At 39.6% G+C, this 21,110-nt stretch overlaps 1 protein-coding gene across 2 annotated transcripts in view; it reads right to left on the bottom strand.

The window, feature by feature from the left end:
- SMARCA1 (SNF2 related chromatin remodeling ATPase 1) overlaps positions 1-21,110 on the bottom strand; it is a 150,499-nt gene that overhangs the window by 85,235 nt on the left and 44,154 nt on the right. For both annotated transcript variants that reach the window (XM_075184360.1, XM_075184359.1), the window contains 3 exons: positions 3,692-3,813; positions 1,632-1,784; positions 136-268 (listed from right to left, as the gene is read on the bottom strand). In XM_075184360.1, coding sequence (XP_075040461.1) covers positions 136-268; positions 1,632-1,784; positions 3,692-3,813 — 408 coding nt within the window. The remainder of the gene's footprint in view (positions 1-135; positions 269-1,631; positions 1,785-3,691; positions 3,814-21,110) is intronic.

Here is a 21,110-nt window from a genome sequence, read left to right as displayed (position 1 = left end):
TGGTGCACAATAAACTATGTAGCAAAGTAACACTAGAATACTTGGTTTTACCACAACTGAGGCATAACTGAGCCATTAATACTGAAGATGTGATTATTTAATAAAATAATATTTAAACAATAATATTGCAGATACCTTGCTGTATGACTATTGAATCCAGTCTCAATTTTAACTCGGCTCTTTCCACAATCCGTTCTTCCACTGTATTGTCGGTAATGAGACGGAACACTCGTACGGTCTTTGTCTGGCCTATACGATGTGCTCGATCCTATTGCAGATAAAAGCAAACAATGAAATACTTCTTTGTGAGATCCTAAATGTTTCTTATTGACATGTAATAAGAGTAGATAGAAATCCTTTAGTGCTTCCTTGACTAGAGGTGGGTTGGTGAGAGTGAAAGAAGGGGCTGTTTCCATCCGGCTCAGTCTTTCCTTGTCAGTCAGGGTTGGACCAGAAAACAGACCGAGATGAATATATACTAAATTACAGCTTACCCTTTCACTGCTATGGTCCATGACAAATTTGAACCACAGGTGACCACACAATTTGTTGCATTTTTTGCAGGATATGTTTCGCCAGGAATAACATTTTTAATTTGTACGCTATCCAACCAAAATTTTTCCATGACAGGTTAGGGCTTAGTGAAGTAAATAACTATTTAGTTTGTAGACATTACATACAGGAAAAAATATAAAATTCACTTTTTTCTACTTCTTCCCACACCTACGACCATAAATTTAATTAAACTCATGTAATATAATATACTGATTTTATTTTGTGACTTCTAACATTTATAGCACTGCAAAATATGTGTACTTTATTAGAGGTTTGGTCTATATTTGGACCATCATATAATATTTTATATACTGTATGTCTGAGTTTTATTTTTGATTTTTCTTACCAGCACTTTATTATTTTTTACAAACTTTATTTTTTTTGTATAGAACGTGTTATTATGCAATAATTGCTAACACTGAACTTGTTGAGGCATCCAAACAACCAACTAGAAGAATGACAGCCTGTAATGTAGACATGTCAAATATAAAATCAACTTCTGGCAAAAAAAAAAAAATCAAAGTGAAACATTAAATAGCTTTGAAGTAAGAGCAATATGAGGATATTAATGACTATGTACTTGTTTATGTTTATGCATTGATTTATAGTTTTTTCTCATTAGAAGAAGCTGTGTCATCTTTTTAATCTATGAGCATTTGTACTTTATTCAAATGAGCTACTATTTTGGGGAATTAATGAGCAATGCAATATTCTTGATAGATTGCATGTGCTGGCTTTTATTTATATTTTACACTGTATTTTAACTATACTGTATCACTAATGAATTTAACATTCTCACAAACTAAACACTCAAGATTGACACAAAATCATATTTTTATGTCTTACTGAGAACTATCACATCAACTCTAGCTTTCTCTCGGCCACCTACAGACACTTTTTTCTTACATTTTAAGTCGGTCACTAGTCATAAAATTAAACAGTAATTTTGTCACATTTCAATTTGATATCCAGATCAAAAAAACCTTAAGCAAAGGCACTGGATACTATATCAAGATATGATAAAAGGAAACAAGTATTTACATATACATAAAAACAACAACTGTTTGAATTCTAACCATTGCTTGTAAATCGACTTGAGGGTTCCAGTCTGAATCATACAAAATCACCACATCAGCAGTTGCCAAATTTATTCCAAGGCCTCCGGCACGGGTACTCAGCATGAAGATGAATTTGCTGCTGTTAGGTGCATTAAATCTTTCTATGGCTTCCTGGTAATGGAAAAAAATATTTATAGATATATTAGGTTTTGGTTTTTTTTTACTTGTGGTTAATAATAATCTACTTTAACATAGGTAAAATCGTGAAGCATACAGTAATATAGCATTGCATAGAATTATCTATGAAGGTGGCTTCACAGTGCGTCAAGGAGTGAGCCTGTTTGGTAAGAGCAAGAATGTTTACACCGAGGGTTCTGCTATGAAGATCATTTTCTACCACCTGTGAAAAAGGCAATTAGACACACATTTCATTTCTTAGGTCATGTGGCAACCATCATTTTTTGTATAGGCCAACTTGTAATTTTAGTGGCACCAAGTACACAGCTTTAATTCCAGTGAAAGCATTAGAAATTCAAGAACTAGATTATAATTAGAGTTTTATGGTTTTCAAGATCTCCTCTTTGGGGAATTTGGTGTTCATTATTTCTACAGATAAGCTTTTCAGTGCTAGTGAATACATATAACATTAAGGGGCATATTCAATTGTCAGCGGAAACGCCGAAAATCTTGCGGTCCGCACACTATTACCCCCACCGCCCATTGGTAGGTAAGTCTACTAATCATAATCTCCCCTTAGCACTGAAGGGACCTTCCAGACTCTTTCCTGTCATTTTAGCAATGTTTATCCTACCTAGTGTACCATACTTACCAGATGCACTTCTCCATTGTAGAAGAAGCACATTCACTTAGTGTTTCATTATCAACGCTAACTGCAGTAGTATTGGAGCCTAGGGAGAACCATAGCCCCTTTTTATGTGTCTGGAGAGAAGTAAATTTTCCCAGGACAGAATATGTATACTGTCCATATAATAGACAAGCTTGCCTAGTAAGCACTGAGGCGATAACACCGGAGCTCATTGATAATAAGAAATTACATCAGAACTCACTGTTTATACAGTTATTCTTTACATGGTTGATACATATATTGCCATTACTTGAGTATCATATTGTTATATGTCTGCCCCTCCACCCTAGATTGTATGCTCTCACGAACAGAGTCATATTCCCTTGTGTCCTCCTTCTTCATTACCTATGCCACCAGCACAGGATCAGCTTTCACTGATTTGTTCTCTATTTTACCCCCTCTCCTCAATTTAATATTTAGAGGCTATTCCTTGCCTTGTACTTGTTTGGCTATAATGAATTGTACTATATTGTACTTTCTGTTTCTTTGTGGCACTTGATCAATAAAAAATAATTATTTCAGTAGTATCTTTAAATTGCTATTAAGCATTTACTATAATAGGTCTCCATAGCATGGGAGACCTGACACAGCAGCTCTAAAGCATTTAATTAGAGATGCTGTGTTGCAGCTCTCCAGCTGCAGAGAGACCAAAAACAGTGGAGAAGAGATCATGTCTATATGTGAGTGCGGGACCCTGCTAAATAGAATGAATTGTGAGGGTCCCAAGGGAGGGACACTCATCAAAGTACTCATTTTTATAAAGCAAATGATAGCTTGATATTATGTCAATGTATTTTCAAGGCAAAGAAAAATTACCTTAAACAGATGGCTAAATATGAATAACATAGATAATACATGGGCAAAATGTGGGAACTTCTAAAAAGAACCAGTTGTGGATTAAAAGGGTAATTTAAAACAGTTTTAGTCTTTACCAATAAACTATAGGAATTCATACTTAATATATTTTAGTATGTTACTGTAATTAATGTACAGTAAGCTATACTTTATCCTCTACCTATATGTTTCTATTTATTTGTAAGATCTGATAAAGAAGTCTCTGTAGGTTTGAAATTCTAAAAGGAATACTTCCAGTTTTGCTGATAAACTGATCCATTAAACATCACAACCTACAAAGTACTCTGTGGGAGTACAGAACTTTCCATTCCTTTAAGTCAGTTCTGTATGCCTATAGATGAAAGGGATTGGATTTTACCTCTCTTTCTTCATGTGGTGTCTGTCCATCTAAGCGACAGTACCCATAGCCACGCCACATGCAGTAATCTTCCAGAATGTCAAGCAGTCGCGTCATCTGACTAAAAATTAGAACCCTGGAACCTGTCACAGGAAAAAAACATGAGATTGCGGGTATAATTTCACAGATTTTTTTTCAGCATAAAAATTTATACAAATGCTATCACTGTTTGTTCACAATATCAAAAACATAAATCTATATTTAGAATTTGTTATTCTCTAGTATCTAACAGTATTGTTTAATGTTATAGCAACCGTAACAAACTTTAAGAATACATGTATTTTATAATGCATGGAATCAAATGCAGCTAAAACTGTAATAATAAGAGCAGGATTTATAGCTTTTCTTTTTTATACACAAAGAAAATGTCTGACACATTGTCAAAGCATCAAAAATTAAGGCAAACAAGTGAAGAAAACATTGCACAACAGCACCATCTAGTGTAAAAGAAAATAATTTCCTAAATATCTTGATAAACTGATTCTCTGTTAAACGATAGTTTACAAACCACAAAAGTGCAAAATCACAACGTAAGTGCTTTTTTGTGAAGTAATGTGTCTACTTTGCAGAACTGCCCTGGTTTTATAGAATAATGCATGAATTTGCAAGCTAAGATGCCAATGTCTGTGGAAGTATAAAAGTTTTTGCGGATCAGGGTGTCGAAACCGGAGAAAGCACGTGTATGCACCTACTTTGGCACCAACATGCAAAACTTTGCCAGACATCATTATTTAAATGTGATTAAAAAAAAGTGCTTTTACAGGGCCATTCCTATGCTTTTATAGGAACACATTATGCATTCTGCAGCTCTACTTATGCAGGAAAACTATTTTCTAGACATGCTTCCAACAATGTAATAGAAAGCTTCAAACACACAAAAGACAGTACCAATGTTCCCACACTCTCATAATTAATTTAGACTTAAATGAGGTTAAACCAAGCAGTACTTTAGTAGAAAAATAAAAAAAATATTAAATAAAGGGGTTGGTCCTAAAATGGTAGTCGATTGGACTTTCAAGTGACATTTCATTATTTCCACCATGTGTATTGTTAGGTATATCAACAAACACACAAAGCTAATTTGTGAGTTCCTATAAACTAGACAAGCACCTTCAAATATGCCAAGTGAACAAGTAGACGTTCTCAGCACATAAAGAAGCATTCCAAACTTTAGGGCTTTCTAAATTACCCTTACAGAGTTTTAATTATTGCACATGTTCAACTGCAAATATTAGTTATTGATGTGAATTTATTTTCCGTTCCAACCAGTACTTTCAGAAGTTGGTGCAACTTTGTTTACAGATATGTAGCTTTCATCTGCAACTGCTGTTTCTTTCACACAAGAGTGTTTCAGGTGTTGAAATGCTTCAAGCTGTAATTTAACAGGTGAAACACTCTAAAGGGGTCATGTGTGACAGATAAACAGTGTTTGCCATTGAAACCAAAAACATTAATATAAAACAAGTCTCAACATGTATAGTATAAATACTATGTTGAGGTTTCATAATCATATTAACAATCATAATGCCAACAAAACTGGATTTTTGTACTTATGTTAAATCCTTTCATTTCTATTGGGGGACATTGACGATGGAGTATAGATGGGTCAAGGCAGGAGTTTGGCACTTTAAATTTTCTTCATTAAGTTTGAAACTCCTCTCCCCTTCTATATCACGGTTATATTACTAACCAAGTTCCACATGAAAGAACAGAGGAAAGAAACAAAGAGAAATAACATTTCCCAAAACCAAACTTTTTACTGGATAACAAGAGCGTAAACGATGGGTTTGCAGTGTCCCCCAAGAGGTTTCAGATTAATGGATTTAACATGAGTATAAAAATCCTGTTTTCTCTTACATCCTATTGGGGACACTGACAATGGGACATCCCAAAGCCGTCTGTTAGTAGTCGCGGCGACCGCGGGCACCGCCGCGTCTCTCTGTTGCTATGACGACCGGGACGTCATTTCCGGTTTCTGCGTCCCGGTTGCCTGGGCAACAACCGGGAGGCTTCGGGAACCTCTGCCGCCACGCCCGGCTGTTAGCCAGCTGGCCGGGCGCGCAGGCACTATGAAGTTTAGCCAATCATAGCTATTTAGCTGAAGGCAGCCACCTATGTCTGTTTAAGGCTTGGATATGTTATGCAGTCAGCCCTGCATTCTTATTGGCCACCAGCCTGCGGCCATTAGGCAGAACCTGTGAATACTTTTAGACCTGGTCCTGATTGGTCCCTAGTACTATTTAAGGCAGTGAGGTCTGAGACTCACTGACGTTTATAGCGCTCTGTTCCAGTACTGCTACCTGCTCCTATTCTTGTTTGGTGTTGAAACCTTGGATTGATTACCTGTGTATGACCTTTTGCCTGTACCCGGACTCTGAACCACTGCCTGTGACCCCGACCTTTGCTTGTACCCGGATTCTGAACCACTGCCTGTGACCCCGACCTTTGCTTGTACCCAGATTCTGAAGCACTGCCTGTGACCCCGATCGTTTGCCTGTACCTGACATCTTCTCTGGTGCTCTGTCCAGTCCGCTGATCTCTGGCCTGTCGCTACACCGTGTGCTACCTCCTGTACCTGTGCGCTGCCGTGTTAGCATAAACTCATACTACTCTGAGCATAAGACCTGGGGGCATCCGAGTACCTGTGAGCATAACCAGTCTCTACGGGAAAGGCGGCTACTAAAGGTGAAGACCTCTTCTACCTGTTCTATGAGTTTATGCCGCAGTGGTGGCCATAACACTGTCCATACGAGTAAGCTCAGAAGTTGCAGTGCGCAACACTTCTATCCAAAACTAGCACCATTTGGCACAAAAGCATTGAACTGAAAAAAACATAGTAAACTTTTTTAAATATATAAACCGAGTACCAGGCAGATGCCCAACACAGTTTCTCAGCTAAAGCTTCATGCCACCAAAAAAGTGCTCACAGATGCATTATATTATACTTATAAACGGTGAGGAATAGGTGTCCACTTCCAAATGAAAGTATGTCAGCTGACCAAAGACATCCATCTACTAATTGTCTCCGGCAAACCACTTTTGTGGGCACCACTTAAGAACCCAGAAATCATCAGTTCCGTAAAATATAAATAAAAATCAACGTCCAAAGGAATGAAGAAATCCCTCTTTTACTGAAGATTTAACTTGACCTAATGCCAGAATTACAATATCCTAATTTAAATGAAAACTAAAAATTACCTTAAACTGAAACTGTGGCTTTGTCCAAACAATAGCTCTATCCTCCTGAAAAAAAGATATATGGAGATCTGTAATGCCATCCAGACAAAACTGAAATCCCAATGAGCTATATGAGGGATGTATTGAGGTTGTATTTAAATAACTCCCTGCAAGAAATTCTGCACCTGGTAAAGTGCCAGCCTCTTCTGAAAGAAGACACCGCTGACAATGTTAGAACATTTAGTTCCACCCAATGTATGATCTTGTTAATGTGTGTCATTGCAAAGGAGCTCCATATTCCTCACGATAGTTGATGTATGCCGCTATTGTGTCATTGACTGTGTGAGTCTTTAATTGCTTTCCCCACAACAGATGTCCTCTGACTAGAAATTTTAGCGCCACTCTCAGTTCTAGATAGTAATTAAGTAAGTATTTTAATTGGAAGCCTGGCTTCCATTAGAGATCAAAGACCTTGAACTTACATTCAAGAGCAACAACACTTAGCATCGAAGGCTGGAATTCGTGCTTCTACTGTCCAATCCCAAATGGCAAAGGGATGGTGTTAGGTTAGCAGCAGAAATTACGAGGTGTGTAACTAAAAAGCAAGTCTTTATTTTATAATAAAAATGATCAGCAAGAAACAGCATGTGCAGAGTATCAGATGCAGAATATCAGATGCAGGTTCAGAATCAAAAACAGATTTTTAGGAGTTCAAAATCATATGAAGATGGCTCTGCTATCAACAGATAAAAATGGAAGATACAGAAAGTCACAAAATCTGAATGGAACACTGAGTATTTGGCAACCAGGGAGGTAACAAGAACACAAACGATCAGACAGAGCCAGGAATCAGAACCAGAATTATAATCAGACGTAGCCAGGGATCAGATCCAGAATCACAGGTAACACACCTGCAATGCTGCTTAGCCTAATAGAAAGCAGAGTGCAATACAAAGGGAAATACAGCACAACCTGACTGCTAACAACAGAATGATTACACATGCAGGTAGCACACCTGCATCGCAGCTTAGACTAACTGAAAGCAAGGAGCTCTCAAACAAAGGGAAACAGCAATAAAACAGAAAACAGAAGCCTAATAGATGACTCTTGTTAAGGCTGTCTATTCCAAACTACCAAAGGAGTGAGTGGGGAGTCTTTGGAAACAGTTTCATGACTGGTCAAGGAAATGTGAGACTAGTTCCATTTCAAAACACGCGCAATCTGGAATACTCTAGAAAGAGAATGGGCAAACTGCACAGCATAGAAGAAGAATGTCGAAACCACCTTCCACAGGATTTCCGTGACCAAATGAACAGATCTGTTTGAGAGCTGATAGATACTTTATTAGTCTGTGCAAAGAGTATATCTTGTCTTTAGGCAAAGATAATATCTCCATTGGGACATCAAACAACAGAAAACAAGTCTCTGGGTAGAAACTACATAGGATTTCTTAGTTTATGATGCACCCATGAAATTCTAATGTCATCTCTCAAACATAAGCAAGAAGGGAAACTCAAAAACCCCACTTTTATCAAGAAATTGTCACCCCTTTGGATCTCAGAAGAGCGGCTATGACAATCATGATCTTCATGAACTCCCGCTCACCCTCTGCTGTCAATCCGAGGACAAAGGACTATCCCATTGAGATCTATTCTCTTGCTCTACCTGCAGTGCAAAAATCCAGAAACCAGGGACCCCACACCTAGTTACATTGACTGGTAGAAAATTACTTTCTAGCCCCAATGATTACAGCATCCAGAGCCGATATAGCCCCCTCACATATAGTTTTCACAGATATAGCCCCCTCACATATAGTTTTCACAGATATAGCCCCCTCACATATAGTTTTCACAGATATAGCCCCCTCACATATAGTTTTCCCAGATATAGCCTCCTCACATATAGTTTTCACAGATATAGCCCCCTCACATATAGTTTTCACAGATATAGCCCCCTCACATATAGTTTTCACAGATATAGCCCCCTCACATATAGTTTTCACAGATATAGCCCCCTCACATATAGTTTTCACAGATATAGCCTCCTCACATATAGTTTTCACAGATATAGCCCCCTCACATATAGTTTTCCCAGATATAGCCCCCTCACATATAGTTTTCACAGATGTAGCCCCCTCACATATAGTTTTCACAGATGTAGCCCCCTCACATATAGTTTTCACAGATGTAGCCCCCTCACATATAGTTTTCACAGATAAAGCCCCCACACATATAGTTTTCACAGATATAGCCCCCACACATATAGTTTTCACAGATATAGCCTCCTCACATATAGTTTTCACAGATATAGCCTCCTCACATATAGTTTTCACAGATATAGCCCCCTCACATATAGTTTTCACAGATATAGCCCCCTCACATATAGTTTTCACAGATATAGCCCCCACACATATAGTTTTCCCAGATATAGCCCCCTCACATATAGTTTTCACAGATATAGCCCCCACACATATAGTTTTCACAGATACAGCCACCTCACATATAGTTTTCCAAGATATAGCCCCCTCACATATAGTTTTCACAGATATAGCCCCCTCACATATAGTTTTCCCATATGTAGCCCCCTCACATATAGTTTTCACAGATATAGCCCCCTCACATATAGTTTTCACAGATGTAGCCCCCTCACATATAGTTTTCACAGATATAGCCCCCTCACATATAGTTTTCACAGATAAAGCCCCCACACATATAGTTTTCACAGATATAGCCCCCTCACTAATAGTTTTCCAAGATATAGCCCCCTCACATATAGTTTTCACAGATATAGCCCCCTCACATATAGTTTTCCAAGATATAGCCCCCTCACATATAGTTTTCACAGATATAGCCCCCACACATATAGTTTTCACAGATATAGCCCCCTAACATATAGTTTTCACAGATATAGCCCCCACACATATAGTTTTCACAGATATAGCCCCCTCACATATAGTTTTCACAGATATAGCCCCCTCACATATAGTTTTCACAGATATAGCCCCCACACATATAGTTTTCACAGATATAGCCCCCTCACATATAGTTTTCCAAGATATAGCCCCCTCACATATAGTTTTCCAAGATATAGCCCCCTCACATATAGTTTTCACAGATACAGCCCCCTCACATAAAGTTTTCACAGATATAGCCCCCTCACATATAGTTTTCACAGATATAGCCCCCTCACATATAGTTTTCACAGATATAGCCTCCTCACATATAGTTTTCACAGATATAGCCCCCTCACATATAGTTTTCCCAGATATAGCCCCCTCACATATAGTTTTCACAGATGTAGCCCCCTCACATATAGTTTTCACAGATGTAGCCCCCTCACATATAGTTTTCACAGATGTAGCCCCCTCACATATAGTTTTCACAGATAAAGCCCCCACACATATAGTTTTCACAGATATAGCCCCCACACATATAGTTTTCACAGATATAGCCTCCTCACATATAGTTTTCACAGATATAGCCTCCTCACATATAGTTTTCACAGATATAGCCCCCTCACATATAGTTTTCACAGATATAGCCCCCTCACATATAGTTTTCACAGATATAGCCCCCACACATATAGTTTTCCCAGATATAGCCCCCTCACATATAGTTTTCACAGATATAGCCCCCACACATATAGTTTTCACAGATACAGCCACCTCACATATAGTTTTCCAAGATATAGCCCCCTCACATATAGTTTTCACAGATATAGCCCCCTCACATATAGTTTTCCCATATGTAGCCCCCTCACATATAGTTTTCACAGATATAGCCCCCTCACATATAGTTTTCACAGATATAGCCCCCTCACATATAGTTTTCACAGATATAGCCCCCTCACATATAGTTTTCCCATATGTAGCCCCCTCACATATAGTTTTCACAGATGTAGCCCCCTCACATATAGTTTTCACAGATATAGCCCCCTCACATATAGTTTTCACAGATAAAGCCCCCACACATATAGTTTTCACAGATATAGCCCCCTCACTAATAGTTTTCCAAGATATAGCCCCCTCACATATAGTTTTCACAGATATAGCCCCCTCACATATAGTTTTCCAAGATATAGCCCCCTCACATATAGTTTTCACAGATATAGCCCCCACACATATAGTTTTCCCAGATATAGCCCCCTCACATATAGTTTTCACAGATATAGCCCCCACACATATAGTTTTCACAGATACAGCCACCTCACATATAGTTTTCCAAGATATAGCCCCCTCACATATAGTTTTCACAGATATAGCCCCCTCACATATAGTTTTCCCATATGTAGCCCCCTCACATATAGTTTTCACAGATATAGCCCCCTCACATATAGTTTTCACAGATGTAGCCCCCTCACATATAGTTTTCACAGATATAGCCCCCTCACATATAGTTTTCACAGATAAAGCCCCCACACATATAGTTTTCACAGATATAGCCCCCTCACTAATAGTTTTCCAAGATATAGCCCCCTCACATATAGTTTTCACAGATATAGCCCCCTCACATATAGTTTTCCAAGATATAGCCCCCTCACATATAGTTTTCACAGATATAGCCCCCACACATATAGTTTTCACAGATATAGCCCCCTCACATATAGTTTTCACAGATATAGCCCCCACACATATAGTTTTCACAGATATAGCCCCCTCACATATAGTTTTCACAGATATAGCCCCCTCACATATAGTTTTCACAGATATAGCCCCCACACATATAGTTTTCACAGATATAGCCCCCTCACATATAGTTTTCCAAGATATAGCCCCCTCACATATAGTTTTCCAAGATATAGCCCCCTCACATATAGTTTTCACAGATATAGCCCCCACACATATAGTTTTCCCAGATATAGCCCCCTCACATATAGTTTTCACAGATATAGCCCCCACACATATAGTTTTCACAGATACAGCCACCTCACATATAGTTTTCCAAGATATAGCCCCCTCACATATAGTTTTCACAGATATAGCCCCCTCACATATAGTTTTCCAAGATATAGCCCCCTCACATATAGTTTTCACAGATATAGCCCCCACACATATAGTTTTCACAGATATAGCCCCCTCACATATAGTTTTCACAGATATAGCCCCCACACATATAGTTTTCACAGATATAGCCCCCTCACATATAGTTTTCACAGATATAGCCCCCTCACATATAGTTTTCACAGATATAGCCCCCACACATATAGTTTTCACAGATATAGCCCCCTCACATATAGTTTTCCAAGATATAGCCCCCTCACATATAGTTTTCCAAGATATAGCCCCCTCACATATAGTTTTCACAGATACAGCCCCCTCACATAAAGTTTTCACAGATACAGCCCCCTCACATATAGTTTTCACAGATATAGCCCCCTCACATATAGTTTTCCCATATGTAGCCCCCTCTCACTTACCTTAAGTATCAGGGCCGGCGCGCTCTGCAGCGTTGCTCCGCACACATGATCAGACAGACAGGAAGTGAATACTTCCTGCTTCCTGTCTGATCTGTGCACAGCGCTGAAGGACCCACAGTGCTGCAGCACCAGGCAGCCTCGCGATGTGCGCCGGATGACCCAATAAAAAAAAAAAAATAGAAGGCGGCCTCGTTAGGCCAGCGGCCTCCCGGGGAGCTTCCCGGTAAAGGTAATGGACAATCCGCCCCTGCTACAAAGACATAATGGTGTGTGTCTGCTTGGTAGGACATATAGATAGTAAGCTCCACTGGGGCAGGTACTAATGTGAATGTTTTAATTATTCTCTGTAAAGCCCTGTAAAATATGTTGTAACTATATAAATAACTGTTAATAAATATATTAATAATCTGACTACTAAACACTTATTGTAACTATGTAACACCTTCACTACGATAGTCCTGCTTCAGGGCCAGAAGGACTTAAAATCACTCTGGTTATGGTCACATCTAAAAACAGGTTGTTCACATAGTGCTTCAATACAATCCCTGCAGCCTTGCCTAGCCAATAGGATTCCCACAAATACAAAAAAATCAAATAGTCATAAAAAAAGGTTCAACAGGTGACGCTAAATTGTGTCAAAAAAGAATAAATGCAACACAATATATTACAGTCTCCACGGCTCAGTCCAAATCTATGGTGTGATCTTCTATATTCACTACTCCAATGATGTGGACAAGGACTCCTCATAAAAGAAAAAGAAAATATTGCACATAGTGAAGTACATCTACACAAGGGCTAAGCACCTTGTGAAAAGTGACCCCTTCACAAAATAGGCACCCAATATCTGTGAAGAAATAATGATTTATCTCTTTGGTCCCCAATGGTAATGTGCTTACATCCAATCAGATGGGAGTCAGCTTCAAATAAATGATCTTTCTTATTACGTACATAGAAGTAAAAACAAAAGATAAGCAAGCCACATCTAGGCGGATATTCCTTTTCAAATGTTGTACAATTTATTAAAATACAGATTACTTAAAAGCATAATACATCCCCTTAAGGAAGCATTCAATACAGCCTATATTCCTACCAGATGAATCCATCAAAAAGCGTGTAACAGACAACGGGATTAAAGTTGGTTCCAAGTCCTCAGCTGTCCAGATAGATCCTCCATAGGATAGATGGTAATAGATAATCCAATATCTTTCCCAAATGTATATAATATTTAACCCATATTGGGAATATAATTTCTTTAGAATACAGGAATCTATATAAAATACAACATCCAAAAAACAAAACAAGTAGCCATCTATGTAGAAAAGATCCATATGTTACATGGCAAATTCCGATTTTCATCACAAACCTTACAAAATGAAAAGATGCAATCATGTTACCCTAATGGGCAAAAAGCCTATATAACTATCCCATATCCAAGCTAAACTAAACATCCATATCCAAGTAAGAAGGATAAATACATCTTTCAAATAGATGGGGGGCCTATTATATTCCATACAGAATACACATAGTGGCCCATCAGAAGTCTAGACACTAAAAGTGACAGCCCATGCTCATGTTTCCAAAAACCACTTAAGTTCAAAGTGATTGTTTAAACCCTGCAGTGTTAGAGTCATCATATTACAAATGTACCGCATCTCAGCTTTTGCCAGACTAGTAGCAATATTCTTAGATCTCCAATTCTCTTTGACTAATTTAAATGCACAAAAACAGGATAGCTCATCAGCAGAACGCTTATGATATTCCTTGAAGTGGGCAGACAAAGAATGGTTCAAAAAAACATTTTTAATATTACTAATATGCACACCAAGGCGCACCTTAAGTGCATGGGTGGTTTTGCCCACATACTGCTTACTACATTTGCAGGCTAAAACATAAGAATAATTAAGAATATTGCTGCTAGTCTAAAAAAAACTGAGATGCAGTATATTTATAATATGAAGATTCTTAATACCGCAAGGTTTAAACAATGACATTGAGCTTGAGTGGTTTTCGGAAGCATGAACATTAGCCATCACTTTATGTGTATTCTGTATGGGATATAATAGGCCCCCCAAATCTATTTGAAAGATGTATTTATCCTTCTTAGTTGGATATGGATGTTTGGATGTTTAGTTTAGTTTGGATAGGAGATAGCTATATAGGCTTTTGCCCATTAGGGTAACATGATTGCAGCTTTTTATTTGGTTAGGCTGGTGATGAAGATTGGAATTTGCTATGTAACATATGGATCTTTTGTACATAGAAAGCTACTTGTTTTGTTTTTGGATGTTGCATTTTATATAGATTCCTGTATTCTAAAGAAATTATATTCCCAATATGATTTCCGTACGTATGTTGGTTACTATGACAACCGTTGTTGTGAGTAGAAGGTCATTTAGTTGTCATGCACCGTGGGATATTCAGTTCATGTCAGGGCTTGTGTGACGCCACTTCCGGAAACAGAATTTGCTGTTCATTATGGGTGGTTACCATGACGATGCTGCATGGAGTTCAGGCCGGATAACAGTGTTGTAAGATTATTTAGGAATCGGTCAAATGAATAGGAAGGGGGTCAAATATTATATACATTTGGGAAGGATATACAAGATCTTTTGATTGAGTTTGTGTTTTGTGGCCTAAACGGTTGCTATGGCAACGTTACACTATGTGTATACTCTATAGGAAATATTTATGATAATTTCAGATATAGCATAATTTTTGTATGTGATGTTTCAATGTAAGATGTTACATATATTTTATGTATCAATACTTTGAATACTATTTTAACCTAGAATGAATCAGTTTGATTAGTGGAATGTCATTATAAATATCAGTATTGACTGGATATACCCTGTACCTTGATAAAGATCTCACTGAAATATCGAAACACGTTGGTCACTGAAGGAACACTGATTGGATTTTTTACCACCATCTATCCTATGGAGGATCTCTCTGAACAGCTGGGGACTTGGAACCAACTTTAATCCCATTGTCTGTTACACGCTTTTTGATAGATTCATCTGGTAGGAATATAGGCTGTATTGAATGCTTCATTATTAGCAATTTTTCCAAACTTACTTCAATAAATTTCTAATTCATATGCTCCCTAACACTGGATTGGCGATCACTCCAATTCACCCCACTAGAGAGGTCTTTCCTGCTCGGCCTAGGGTCATGCTGTCGGACCCTTCGGTCATAGCCAGCTACAAGGAAGCGTATCTGAAAATTCTGATCCAGAGCCAATAATATCCGATCCTGGAAAAGGGTTAAGAAAAGGAGAGGCTTTGACTAAAAGTTGGGCTCCAGCCAACTGGTTCTGCTCTTACTTAGCTGGAACTTGCTACGGTTCAGGAGCCTCCCATTATCAGTGCCCTGGGTGCTGGACATTCTGCAGCTCCCCTTCATCACAGCGGTCAGGTACAGCCATCTGTGGCTCTGCTCCCAGCATAAGAAAATCCCTGCCATAAGGTCTGGGCCCAGACCTTGGTGCAATTTTCCTTCCAAGTAGATGTCTCCAACAGATTGCTACTTAATCAGCCCATCGCCAGCTACACAAGAGTTGGCAAGACATAAAGATCTCTGAAAGATAATCTTCAATCGACCACGCACAGGGCATAAAAAAACTGAAATTGGTGCCCCACTCCATTGCAGAACCTTGAAAGTGAAAAAAAGAAAGTGCTTAAATGGGTAGCTAAATATTCCCGGGCATCAACTTGGGCCTCATAGAGTATCACTGCTAACAACCACTCCGATGGTGCTGTGATATTTATTGCTACCCAGTCCTTGCAGAACGCTTGCAGCCTGGTCTACTCAAGCAACTATGCTACAGCTCCTAACTATATTGTGAGCCTCAGCTTCCCGAGGCCCACCACCACCAGTGTCATCTGTATTCATTCAATACCACCACTCAATGGATACTATTGCAGGTTTTTTCTTCAGCATCTTCTTCTGAGGGAGATAGTAAATCACCCGTACAAGGCCTGAAAGCAGCCGCAACAACCAATTCACTACTCCCTATTGAGACTCCAAAACTTAGATATTTCAGCCTGTCAGTACTCCAGACTTCCGCGATCTGGAACAGACCTGTCCTCGATTAGCTTTGAGGCCTATTTCCCTCACCCAAATAGCCCTGGATGTGAAACTATCTGAAAGATCTGATCAATAGATTTTTAGGCTGATGGGACAAGGAGTGCAGCCCATCTCTTATCATATTGGGTGGTTAAAGATCTGGATTTGGCAACATACAGTTGCCTCTCTGGTCTGGAACTGGCTCAGACACTACACTTGTCATTGCACTGACTGAACTCACAGCTAAGCTGAGAGTAGTAATTGCAGTACCCGAAATATCAGCTTCACCTCTGTATATCAGCAAACTCTGCTGGACCCTTTGCCTGATAACAGGGTTATATAAATCGCAACTGCCTCCAGCAAGTAAGAATCATATTAGAAATCACTGAATCTGGGCCCCAATGCATGGTAATATAAAAATCAGTGCCATTGTTCCCTTGCACTCCCACTCCTATCCCTCCTTTTCTATCTCTGGGCATGCAGAGAAACAACCATGTCAAAGAAAAGCAAGAAGATATCTCAAACTGCTTCATCTAAATTCTTTGCAGGGAAATCTACCTCTGCTTCTAAGCCAAAGGAAAACTTCAATCTACCCAGCCACACTCCGTCGCTGAAAAACAACTTGGGGCAGGTGCACAGGACGACAACACAGCCCAGAACTACCCATACCTGGAATTCCAATTAATATAGATACAACTTTTTCAAAAACTGGTACCAACTACTATCCAGAAGATGCAAGAACTGCAGGCTGTTGCGACAATACTACAACATCATTATCACAGATGGGGATTCCCCTTTCAATTACAAGTGTTTGCACAGAACTCCATGTTGTTCACTAAAACGATTAAACAAGGCTAGGATCTTTTGGCTAAAATAGGAATCGTGACTGAATCTAATATACCTGATACTGATGTCAGCACAACAGATGTGCCCTGAGAAGCTACCTCTCGTGACAAGAAGTTTGAGCTCCCAGGTACACTGAATGACTACCTGGTGCTAGCCCCACCACAGGGATAAGCCATCTTAATACAGGTTCTGTGTGAATTAGCCCTGGGCTGATCTCTCCCTCCTTTCCTGTTCCTTGACTCTTTTCCAATACAAGCGCTGCAACAGACTTGATGTCAGTGCTGGCAGCAGCTAATGGTCGATGCGACTTTAAAGAGCTGCAATCTGTTCCTGCAGGAGGTAGGAAGCCATTGAATGGGATGGTGTGGGGAGAAGGGTGGCACTGGTGCAGTGTATTGGCAGACAGGTGGTATTGGTGCAGTGTGTGGGCCGAGGGGATAGGTGAAATAAGGAAATTTATGGGGAGAGAGGTGGTATAGTGGCAGTGTGCGGAGAGAGGGCTGGTGCTATTGCTGTAGTGTGGGTTTAGTATAGCAAGTTGCTTCAATGTGGTGAGTTAGCAGGGTATTGCTGATGCTGTAATTTGGAGGTGCTGGTGGCATTGCTATAATGTGGAGGGGCTGGGGAGTATTGGTGTAATGTGGAGAGGGTGGAGTGTATTTATGTAAAGTAGGAGTAGTATAACAGTATGCTGCAATGTTATGGGATATTGCTGTAATGTGGGAGTGGGGGATTGCTGTAATTTGGGAGTATCGCTGTAATGTGGTGGTATTGCTGAATGGTGTAATGTTATGGTTTTTACTGTAATGTGGCGGGTATTGCTAATAGCTGTAGTGTGTGGAGATATTGATGCATTGTGTATGTGGGGGAGGGATATTTATTGATGCAATGGGGGTTCTAATATTGAGCTAAATAGAATAAAAAGTCCCCTTTGTTAATTGTCAATGTTATTGTTCTACTAAAACTTGTTGAGGAGCCTAGAGTGTTTATTAGTTGCTCGGCTCTCCAGGAGGTAAATTGTAAGTATGACTTTTTTTTAAACATAGCCACAACATTCCAAGATCTGGTCAAGTAGCAGCTGAGCTTAAGACACCAGCAGGTAGTGAAAGCTGCAAGAACAAGTAGGAAAGAGACTGTCCCAAATGTGGTGGGACTGTCTAGTCAGGACTTTGTCCTGACTATATAGAGGAGGGAGATATCAGCAGCAGCAGCAACGGCTATTTATATAGAGCCACTAATTTCACAGCACTGTACAGAGAATTCACATAATTCGCTGTTCCATTGGAGCTTACAGTCTAAATTCCCTAACATACACACATACACCGAGAGAGACTAAGGTCAATTTTAATAGCAGCCAATTAACCTACTAGTATGTTTTTGGAGTGTGGGAGAAAACCGGAGCACCCAGAGGAAAGCCATGCAAACACGAGAAGAACAAACTCTACATGGTCAGGAATCAATCTCACAACCCCAGTACTGTGAGGCAAAAGTGCTAACCACTAAGCCACTGTGCTGCACCTAAGTGTGAGTTATGTCGCACTTTACGCTGCTCTGCTTAAAGAAGGAGCTACATGCACCTAATAGTGGTGCACACAGCCTTGTGTTTGAAAGTGAATGGCTGAATAATGGCCTAACACTATGTAAAGCTAAGGCTACACCCCTTACATGTTGGTTACTCCCAAATCCAGCTGCATGGCGGCACCCACAACGGTGGCCCATCTCTTGTTGACTTGACCCTGCCTACTGCCAACTTTGCCACAACTACTACATTAGACCACTTTCAGAATATTTTCAAGGATCATTTTAAATTCCCAATCCAACCCTGTATATAGGACAAACAATGAACTGCTGCTGTGTCATTATCTCTCCTCCTAGGCACCTTGACCATGTAAGGATATCAAATCTCTCCCAGGATTGCTTAGTCCAGTAAGGTCAAAGAGACACATGATACTGACAATACCAGGGCAGGTTCCTTCATTAACTTAGTTCAAGTTAGTTTGTTACCCTTTCATTGTTTTGGGAATGTTATCACAGTTTCCTGGTTCTTATTCACAATGTTCAAGTAAAGGGGTTTTTCTTGTGTTATAGAGAGACATTCATATACAATGTTAAAGCTCATATTAGTTGTTATTATTTCCTGTTAACTGCGATGCTTATATCCCCTCACAGCCTTTTCCTTTTCCGCTTCACATTCCCCCTGCTCTGATCCCCCTTCTCCTCCCCTATGTCCTCAGGCATATATTATTTCACTTCACTTGCCTAATTTTTGGGGTTTCTTTTTTCAATGCTCTTGTTTCATTTTTCATTGTTCTTTCCAGATTATTCAGGACATTAAAATTTTTGGAGACCCTTCAAATTCCTTCCTTTCTACCCTTCCCTTCCCCCTTCATTTATCCCCTCCTAGTCCTTCCTGCCCTTTACTCCCTCCTAGTCCCCCCTTTCCTCTCCTTATGCCCCATCCCTTTTCCAACCTCCCTCTGCTTCCTACCTTGACCCTCCACGCCCCACCCCTTCTAGAGGCTGGTTTCCAACTTATTTACAGGTCCTCATTTTAAATTTGATCATGACATTTTAGGGCTACCCAAACACACCAAATATTAGCGTTCCTTTCATATCCACATCCCACTTACACCCTTGTTCCCATTTACATTTTCTAAAGTAACAGGTTGAATGATTACTTTTTCATCAAGGATTTTCATTGCCACTCACTACTACTACCCTCTTCCCCTAGCCTTCCTTCCCCTTTCCATCCTTTCAAGCTCTCTTCCTGCCCCATGGAACCTACCATACTATACCAACTAAACTTAGGTACTACTCTGTTCATAGTTAAACCTTCACATTAATATAGCGCTAAAGACTCTCTTAATTTATGCTAATGGCGTAAATTCACAGATAAACGCACAATTGTCTTAGGGGTCTGTAGGAGGGAGAGGGTAGACATTATCTTCATGCAAGAGACACATTTGATAGGCTAGCATACACAACTTCAGGGTTAACAATTTGCCCAGACATTTTTGCAGTATACAGATTGCAGAATGGGACTTGCAATAATAATAATAATACATAACAAAATTCCATTTTCTCCAACAAAATAATGTTCGGACCCAGGAAGTCAATACTGAATTTTGAGAGGCACCCGGCTCTCTCAGACCACCATCCTGTTTGTTGTCTACACGCCCAATAAAGGACATGCCTCATATTTTGCTAAACTGTTTAAACACACTGGGCAAGACTCAAAGCTGGACAAATAGCATATGACTCACCTAGGGTAGATAGCATGTCTTCAAAATACTTGCTCTTGGACAGCTTAACCTGCATGACACCTGGCATCTAAAAATTCCATAGCTCGAGACTACATGTATTCTTCAGTGCCCCACGAAACATACTCACGAATCAACATATATCTATCTAGATCTTTTAGTTGATCTAGATTTTGATACAAATTGTCCAAGAATGAGAACTTAAACTTTTAATGAACTCAGTTCTGGCTACACGCTATCAGACACATTCTGTCACCTGCCACCTGCCAGCTAGCGAAGTCCTGGAGATCCTAAGTAGTCCCAACTGGACAAGAAATCCTAAATAGACGTGTATCAAATGGAAACTAGGACTGGCATTATTCATAACACCTCCAAAGCATTTTGCAAAATATGGGAAGCGTGGGCGAATCACTTTCACACCTGTCTGCCATTCACCTGATCACAGGTTTTTGTCATAGGTAGGTTGCGCATCTAACTCCATTCTTGGTCTGTTGGATCCATGCTGGTTCCCTCGCCCCGCCCACCACCGCTAACATATTCTCCTTCTGTCTCCACTGCTCCAAATGACTCCCATTCATCATTTTTGTACAACAAGTGGTCAATACTTGTAAACATTA

Source organism: Mixophyes fleayi, chromosome 9 (genome assembly GCF_038048845.1).
Source record: "Mixophyes fleayi isolate aMixFle1 chromosome 9, aMixFle1.hap1, whole genome shotgun sequence".
Taxonomy (NCBI): Eukaryota; Metazoa; Chordata; class Amphibia; order Anura; family Limnodynastidae; genus Mixophyes; species Mixophyes fleayi.
This window is presented reverse-complemented; position numbering and strand designations above follow the sequence as displayed.